This window comes from Cupressus sempervirens, chromosome 3 (genome assembly GCF_028749045.1).
Source record: "Cupressus sempervirens isolate cs-2001-9-10 chromosome 3, ASM2874904v1, whole genome shotgun sequence".
Classification (NCBI taxonomy): Eukaryota; Viridiplantae; Streptophyta; class Pinopsida; order Cupressales; family Cupressaceae; genus Cupressus; species Cupressus sempervirens.
In genome coordinates, this window is record NC_143120.1 from 1,010,823,703 (window position 1) to 1,010,833,242 (window position 9,540).

Genomic DNA, 9,540 nt, shown 5'->3' on the forward strand with positions numbered 1-9,540 from the left:
ATACAGATTACAATTTAAAAAGACAGAACTGACATTTGTTTGGAAAACTTAAAAACCTTTAAAGGAACCAATAGCTTAAGACATTTTGATTGTTTCTAGATGAGCAACATGAGCAAATGTTCATTGAAATCAATATTGTCTACCTAGGTATATCCCTTACATACTAACTTAGCCTTGTTTCTCACTACTTGGCCATCTCTATACCATTTATTCTTGAATTGCGCCAGTCACATTTTTGCCCTTAGGCCTTGGGACAAGTTCCTCAGTTTTACTCTTTTGAATCTGATCTAACTCTTCCTTCATAGTAGCTACTCAAGACTTGTTGTCTGCTGCCTCTTCAAAGCTTTTTGGTTCAATTGTGGACTACAAAGAAATGTCATCTTCATTTTAATTCACATTCCTTCTTGTTGCTCTAGTTCTGTCCTCTTGCACAATTTGATTGATTGGATGATTATTTTCAACAATTCTTGAAGGACTCTTAAGTGAGGCTCTGATTGAAGTCCTTTTTTGATCATGTGAAGTTGTATGCCCAACTGATATATCTATTGTACCATGTACAAGGATGCACCTTGAGCCGGTTGAGTGGAATTCGCATCCCTGTGGTATCCAGGAATAGCCCTTTGGCATAATGCGACATGTAGAATATTTTGTGCTGCAGTATCATTAACTCCAACATCCTCTCCATCAACAGTGTTGCCCAATCACACAATGTTGTTCATGAGTCCATTCATCAAATACAATTTGAGGGAGGGTTATGTCTGAGGCGCGACTCGACCCTATCCATCTAGTCTTCACCAAATCCATCATGCATCACTAAGCCCCTTCTGCAACGAAGGACTTCTTCATCCCTTGCCCTTTTGATGCCTTCACCACTGAGTCTATCTCTGCCATTGTGAGAACTTTGGATACCATTTTAGTCCAGTATTCCTTCACTTCCCTTGTCATCTTCCTCGCCTTGATATCAAGCTTTGTTCCATATCTCCCAAGCTAAGTCACTGACGCTGGTTTTGATGCTTATGCGGGTGCGAGGTGTTGATGCGTGGATTTTTTTTTGGAGATTTTGGATGCATTTGGGTGCATCCATATATAAATATATATATTTAAAAATAAATAAAAACTATATATATACTATACATATAATTTATGTATGCAAAGAAATGTAAGAAATATACAAAATGAAAAATAAGCCATTCCATAGCAATTAACATATGCAAAATGCCAAAATGGAGACCAAATGAGAAGAGAGCCCAACTGCAAACAAAATGAGAGGAATGAGCAATGAATGGCCTATATTAGGGCTGTTTTAAGGTTTTGGGGCAAAAAGGAGACAAAATATAATTAAAAAAATCATTTTAACACATGTTTTATTGTCACTTACGTGATTTGGTGCCTAAAAAGTTTGGATGCCCTGTGGATTCACCCGAATGCTTGACTGATGCTTTCCCAAGCATCCTGCGAGCACCCACAAGCAAAAGCCATGCTTCTTGCCCACCTCCATGATGCTTCCAAAAGCATCCACACATCCTCGTGCATTTGCACCCACACCTGGCCAAACTGCCAAGCATTGGTATCTTAGCTCCCAAGTATGCCAAAGAAACCTTCAAAGTGCACTCGGTGACGTTGAATGAAACCTTCAAGTAACACCCCAAATACAGAAATGTGCTTGTCCTTGAAAACCTTTCAAACGTCTCTATCATTACTCGGAGGGGACCCTTGGAGTCGCAAACGCAAAAGATGGACTTCTGAATGGCCCATTGAACTTCTACTCTTAGTAGGCTTTTCTTTATCATATTGTCATAAGAACTATGTTGCCACCATTTTTGGCACTCCAAGCCATACAAACCCTCAAATACAATAGTTTGAGGTGCCATTGCGTCTTTTAGAGGAGCAACTATTTGAACCTTTAATCTGATTTTCTTCTTGCCACTAACACTCACAAGCACCTTGCCTGCAATTGTGACACTTGATGGTAGAACTCCTATATTCTTAGCCATGTTAGAGCTGCTTGATTGTGACTGCAAGTAAGCTTTCCAACTTCTTTTTCTTGTCGAATCCATCAATAACTGTCTTACTTTGTTGTTTTGTCAAAAGGGGGAAAATGGTTAGGGTTCTTCTCATTTTTCCTCCAATCCTGGCTTTGCTCTTGAATCACCCCTACGTATAGACTTCCTATTCTCTTGGCAATATCTGTCTTTGTTGTGGGGTATACCATGCGACTTTAATGTTTGGTCGTGGCTTCAATATTTGTGTTGGGTATTCCTTTCATATTCTTCTAGAAAATGTTGTCCAAGTATTTGTTTATCACACGTCTTTCTATAATGGTACATTATGGTGCCGGTATTCAACCATCTGTCAAGTGCTTTGCTGTTCGGTGGTTAATGCTCACGAGCATCTGCCCACACCCTTTGTCGTACGACTTGACATGTGGTGAGTTTGGGCTCACCTTTGGTGGCCGAGCGTATGGTCCCACCATATGATGAGGGGTATTGTATGGTGACAGTTCCCTTTGTTTTCTCCTAATCTATTTGATTATGCATGTCGCCCTCTTGGCCTTCTCCATTCAAAGTACAATTTTAGCTTTGACCCATTCACGTGTCAAGAATCTCCCTTTTGTCTAGCATCCACAATTTAACTGCCTCGTTCTTCGAAACTCCCCGTACTAAATCTTCTCGACTTTATCTCATTTCACCCATTGTACTTTAACACTAGTTGTTCAGGTGTAAACCTCATTTGCCTGAGATGTTTATCATGCTAGATGTTCCTTTGTTGTTGAGCTACATTTGTCGACCACAATTCCATTAGGGCATGTTACCTCTCTTTCAAACTCTTAATGTTTATATTAGCAAGTTTGTCACCATGAATTCTATTGGTACATTAGCCTCTTGCCCGTACATTAATTGAAATGGCGCTTGACCCATAGTGGCTTTGTTTGTTGTTTGATAGGCTCACAACATCAATGTTAGTCTCTCTACCGAGTCCTCCCCTTCGACTCTAGAATACTTATAATCTACAAACGCCAATATATTTATTAGTAGCCTCTGCTTGGCTATTTCCTCTTGGATGGTAGGGGCTAGAGAGAGTAGAAAATTTTAAACTCTGTAGTGAGCAACTTAATAACATGGTTCATGAAATGTACCTCCTCTAGGATGTTGTTCCTGAAGGGTATTAGGAGTGGGAATTTTATGCATTCAGGCATCTAAAGTCCACACATTTGAATCTGGTTTGCCTCTTTGTTTAAGGAAATAACAATGGGGTACACCCATTTGCTTGTTTGCGATTGAATGATGATGCCCACATCCAATTCTTGTTCATTCTGTATGAATGCTTCCATACAGGCATTGTTGTTGGCATCAATGGAATACAATGAGCGCATAATTTGGTGGCGCACTTTTAAAATCCTTGTATGTCCAGGCAAAAATGTTCTTATACTTCGGGAAAATTTTGAATGTCGCCACCTTCAAAATAGAGTTCAAATTGTCCCCTACCAAGATGTTGTTGGGATTAGTTGTCTCCTAGGTTTGTAATTCTTAGTGAGGTCTCCTCGTATCTAATTGGTTTTTATTTGTTGAGTTGGCGGCTGGAGTTTTGCTTACTCAAGCCTCCTTATACTCTGTACTTGAGTAGGAATGAGTCCTTTCTTGCTCCTTCATCCACTTGGAGCATGTTACATTGGAATAGTTCATAATCCTCCATTTGCCAACAAAAGAGTCCATTCAGTGAGTTTAAGTCATCTTTAGAGCATCCCTCCAGTTCCAAGATGTCTTCCCCATTGGGCTCGATGCGTTGCTTCCCCTCATTCATTCTTTCTTCACATTCTGACTCAAATGAAGACACCAAGTCTTTTACTCACCATTTGCGTAAGTCAATCGTGAATTTCCTGCCATCCCTGTCCATCAACAGAGTATTCCTCTTCAAATGACAATTCACCTTCGTTTGCACCAGTCAATCCCTTCCAAGAATGGCATTATACTCCTTCCTCTTAAGTGGGATTACCACCAAATCTAAAACGAATGGTCGAGTGTCGATCATTAACCTTTGTGCCATCAGTCTCCTGATAGGCTTGATGCCATGTTGATTTGCGCCTATGAGATTAAATGTCTGCAGCCACAATGTAGGTCGTCCATCTTCTTCCATGTCTCCTCGTGCAGTACACTGACACTGGACCCTCTACCGATGATGGTGTCTATTAGGATGGTGCCGGGGATACTCATCTCGACCACTTGATGTCTACCTATGTTGACTGCCAACAACATCGGGTCCTTAAAGGCTCGACAAAGTCTTTCATATGGTCAACATAGTTTTACGCTTTCGGGACTTGTGCCATATATAATAGAGCTGTTTGTAATTGTGGTAGGTCTTTAATTTTTATTGGAATTTTTGTCTACATCATTTTCCTTAGTATGTTTTGGGCTGCTTGACTTCTCAGTGAAGACTTGCTATGTCATGTATTTCGTTCCCCTCGACCACCATTTTCTTCTTGATATCAACCTTCACTTCCTGTACCCTCTATTTCTCCGTAGGGGGATGCAGATATGTGGCCACCTTCACTTGCCCATGAGTCACTTCTGTCACCCCTTCCTTTGTACTATTCTTTTCAATGTTTAACAAATTCACACAAACTTTAGATAATTTGCATCCTCGTGGTCTCTCGGACCACACCATCTAGAAAGAAATTGTGGTGTTTCTTTCCTCAGGCAGTCTCTGACAAAATGTCCATTGTATCATCAATGTTCATTTAGCATCATACTGAATGAGACTTCGATCACTGTTATTGTCATTATTACTATTATTATTGTTGTTCTTTTTGCCTTGTTAGTTGTTTTGATAGCCGCTAGATGATGCCATATTGTTAGTCAGTTGTGTGTTCACCATTGTTGTTGAGTTGGATGGTTCTTGTGTCAAGAAGACTTTGTTGGCTCCGTGTCTTCATATTATATGGGTATTCCTTGGTGGAATGTTCATTATCTGGGAAATGTTGCAGAACATTTTCTTCGGGCATGTGCCCTTTGCATTTCATACACCATAATTCACCATCCTCATTTCTACTAGTGCTACCCTTCATTGTTTTGTACTCTCTCATCATATATGGCATGTCATGTAGGGCTTGCATTTTTTTTATTAGATTATCCGTCACTACTCTCATTGGAAGAATCATTGTTGTCGGACAATATGTTCTTTTTCTTCGTCATTTTACTCACTTTCTAAGCCGATCATTTTATTGTATGCGTTAGCGTACGATGGTCAAGGTACAATCATCATCTACCTCTTGAGGGAGGGTTTCAACCCTTCAATAAACCAGTGCTTTTTTGGGCCATCTGCTGGTTGGCTCTCCGTCTTTCCTACAAACTCTTTTAGTTGTTAGTCCTACGCTCAAATGGTTTCATCCTTTGTCTACATCATGTTGTAGATTTCAGCTACAATCTCATTATCATCCTGAAGCAGTCAGAATTCAGTTTGGAATTCCTTTTTGAGATCTGACCCCCATGCAGAATTTTTTGTTTGATCAACATCAGAGTACCACTCCATAATCAACCCATGTAATGTTACTGGAAACTATTTTGTCTATTCATCCTTATCCGTTACCCTGTTGGCAGTCCAAATGGTTTCACATGTTTTATAGTGTTGTACGTGTTTCTCTCTATCGTCACCTATAAACTTAGGTAACTTTTGCTTACGTGACATTATAACCGTTATGGTTATCACCAGTGTTGATGTCCCTAAGTTGGCTACCCCCAAACTGGAAGTATTCGAGCCATTCTCGTGCCCTTGTATCCCACCAAAACTCATGGCTACACTAGTATCCCAAGCACCTCAATCCTCAACTTTCTCTCCTTCATTCCTTCAGGTTTCCCTTGCTTCTATGCATGGAGTGAGAATTAAGTTTCCAAACCTGCTTTTAGTCTCTTCAATAAAATCCTCCGCTTTTAGTCTCTTCAATCAAATCCTTTGCTTTGTACACACAATAGTGTTCCTTTTCACCAAACTCCTTTCGATGTTCTCTTCTGAACTCCTTGCAATATTCTCTCTCAAACCCCTCGCCTTTCGCGACCCCAGTTTGGTTTCCCTCTACCACCTCTTCTGGTAGTCCCTTTGCGAGTCTTATCAATCGCCGCCTTTGTTTGAGTGTTGTAGTAACAATAGCGCCCTTTGAAGAGTCACGCTCTCGTTTATATGTTCTTTTCTACTTTTATCTTTATCTAACAAATTTGGCATGAATTCTTCGTGTGCGCAAATAAAACAAATACGATATAAGTACACTCTTTATTAATTCATTATTTGTGTAGAATAATGTCACCAGTATGACATAATTGTAACACTCCCGTGTTCTTTTTTATTTTTATTTCCCTTCGGAAAGTTAAGTTCCTATTTTGTTTATGATGAGTTTCGTTGCATGCTTCTTTTCTTCGGGAATGGTAGTCTCAAAGAATTTGTTGCCTTTGGTTTTCACAGTTGACCTTCTCGCAAAGGTTCTAGAGGGCAAGGAAGGTTTGCACTAAAAGTCAAGGGAGATGGCACAACCAATCCATTATAGGACTCATTCTAAGGGCACTCCACATGACACTCTTGTACCTTTTTTTGTGTGGCATCCCACCTAATATGAGTTTCAATGGACACCTTTACTAGCGTGACAACATCCGATCCCAATTCATGTTCACCTTCAAAGAGTTCCAGGTTTTCTTCCTCGTGCTCTTGGGGGCTACTCTCACCATAGTCTATTGGCAAGCCCATTGCTTTTGCTTCGTCATTCACACTCGGTCACTTTTCGAGGTCATCCAAGCAACAACGCCAAATGTTCACTGCCACGAGTAAAGCGAATTAATGGATACTACAGCCATAAAGGTATTTAACAGAGATAGTAAAGAACAATGAGACATGAGAGAACTGCCACTTCTTTCATTAATACCAATCAAGTTTACATCTCACTATGACTCCATACACAGTGATATAAGCATAACGATGCCAATTTCATCCGAGAGAGCACATATAGACCTTGAGGGGGTGCGAGGTGAATTGTCGTCACCAATGAATGCCTACCCTCGAGTATACTAACAATCAATGACATACTTAACAACCTAACAACATATTTAACAACTACAATGCAATTATGCCTGACAACAGTACCTTGATTGGTAAAGTGTGCTAGCTAGTTGTCTTTGAAGAGATTTGAGTTTGTGTCCACTCAGTCACTTGCAGGCTTGTCCTGATATTTACTTGCATGTAAGTCCTGATATTTACTTGCATGTAAGTCAATGTGTCCATGTCATCTAGTGGAACTGAAAACCAGTTAATCAAAATAGGAATTATCTGCTTCCCACTTTTTCCAAAAAAATGGCCAAATATGTTAATATTTCAATTTATTTCTTCTGCTTAACATTGAATCAAATTTTAGGTTTGACAAACCTATAAATGCAATTTTTTTTTGGAGCCATATTCTTGGGGCAAGACAAGGTCATCTCCATCAAAAAATCACTTTGAGACTTTGAGTACATGAAGATTAATTTGGCAAAACTGGTACATTAGATTTCAGTGTTTATTTACATTTAATTTGAAGCATGTCTAGTCACCTCTTATAATTATTAGCATTTTATTTTCTAGGAATATACATTGTTGCTGACTGTATTATGGTATTTGTTGATTTTTTGTGAAGGATGCTGTGAGAAAAGCCTTTGAAAAGGCTTGGGAAGGGAAGGATAAGGCATTTAGGATGTGGAAAGAGGTGTCTGAGAATACAGTGCAACGTATGGCTCAAGATGATGAAGATGGTGGAGATGATGGTGGTTTTGGTGGACGGTATGGAGGCTGGGGTGGTTCTGATGATCCTGAAGATGAGGATGATGGGAACGAAACATTATTTGCAACATTTATTTTTATTTTGTTGGTAAAATAGTTGGTTTTTAGCTTTTCAGAATTTCTGTTCATGCACAGCACAGTAAATTTGCTATGGTTGAGCATGCTGTCATATTGTTCTTGATGTAGGATTTCAAGACAGATGCTCAATTGTTACTTTTTAATATTTGTGCATGTGCTCACACTTATGAATTGTTCCATGAACAGTATATGAAAATGCGGGGTCCAAGGTGGTCGCGGGATGGGGAAGCATATACTGACTATACTGTTTTAAAGTTCTGGTTTGAACATTTTATGGAATGGATGGAGGATTATTATTACCCATATTATATCGAGAGATTTCTGATTTCTATCAAGTTAAATTATCTATTGGTCAAATATCATTTGCGCAATTTGACAAAGAGGCCACGGACAGCAGCATCATCTACATCTACCAATTAGTGCTTTGGAATAAATTCTTTCATCTATGGCATAGTAAAGCAAATTTCTGCAGTTGTTTATTCCTGTTAATACAATTCCGTTCTCTTGTAATCCATGTTATGGCTTTTCTCTGTGGCCATGGGTATCTGTTAATTCATTTTTGAATGACATTCATTTGATTTTAAGACCCTAGAACTGTTGATGTTCAAGGTTATTTGAAATAAATAAGATAGATAGTTGAGAGAATCGTGATAAGAAGATTTCTATTTATCTGCTTCTTGATTTTAAAGGGCTTTTGTTTTTTAGTTTACTGTATTCCATCTTCGCAGTTGTAATGGTTAAATTAGCATTGAGCAGTTCAATATTTTCAAACTTTATTGGATCTGAGAACTGTTTGATAAAAGAAATTGAACAGAAATAAACAGAAGATGACAGAAAAAACAACTAAGATCTTTACTTACCATCAAAGATGATGATATTGAAATAGATAATAGTTAAAATATAGATGATAAACATAGATGCGTGGTTGTTAAAGTAACAAATGAACATGAGGAGATGCACAATCTTTTTGTTTTGAAGCTATAAATAAAGTAGACTTCGGAATAAATGGATTTTTGGATCTTGGTTCACAATGTAACCTTATTTCAGAATATTTAGTTAAAATGCTCGGTTTGAAAATATGGTAAATCCACATCCAATATCCACCCCATATACAAGTAACTATGAGGTGCAAGGTTAAAATTTTAAATCTAGGGTTAGCACAAAGTACATATATAAGATTGAAGAAGTCGACAATAATCATCCCTATGTTTGTAATGCTATTTTTATGATAAGGGCTAAAGATTACAAATGGGTCAAGGATGAGATAAGTACAAAATCAAGAATTACCAACGCAATGCAAAAGTAGCTATGGTTAATTGATAAAACCAAGAATTTTGTTTGCTTTTACTTGAAAGCTAAGTATCCTAGTTTCACTCCTAGACCTTGTCGGACCAGCTTGGGTATGAACTAGTACCTGGTCTTTCTCCAATTCACTTGTTGTTCTGGGAAGGGTTTGAAATCCACCCCAGTTCAAACTAGCAGGCTGAAAAATAGAACCCAAGTGAACGATTTCCAAGCAAATCAAACTTGGGCGAACTTGGCATGAATTTTGACAAACTAGGCCCTGTAGACGTTAGTAAAGTGATGTTTTTTTGACAAATTTTATAAAGTTTTGACATCCTCAAACCTAAAAGGTGGAAATGAAAGGCTTATGTTGGCTTTTTTATTCTA

General features: G+C 38.6%; 1 protein-coding gene across 1 annotated transcript in view; it reads left to right on the forward strand.

Moving 5' to 3' along the window:
• LOC149570158 (uncharacterized) overlaps positions 1-8,514 on the forward strand; it is a 40,256-nt gene extending 31,742 nt beyond the window's left edge. The window contains exons 2-3 of the mRNA XM_089822819.1: positions 7,649-7,879; positions 8,056-8,514. Of these exons, the coding sequence (XP_089678945.1) occupies positions 7,649-7,879; positions 8,056-8,289 (465 nt within the window). The 3' untranslated portion in view covers positions 8,290-8,514. The remainder of the gene's footprint in view (positions 1-7,648; positions 7,880-8,055) is intronic.
• The last annotated feature ends 1,026 nt before the right edge of the window (positions 8,515-9,540 follow it).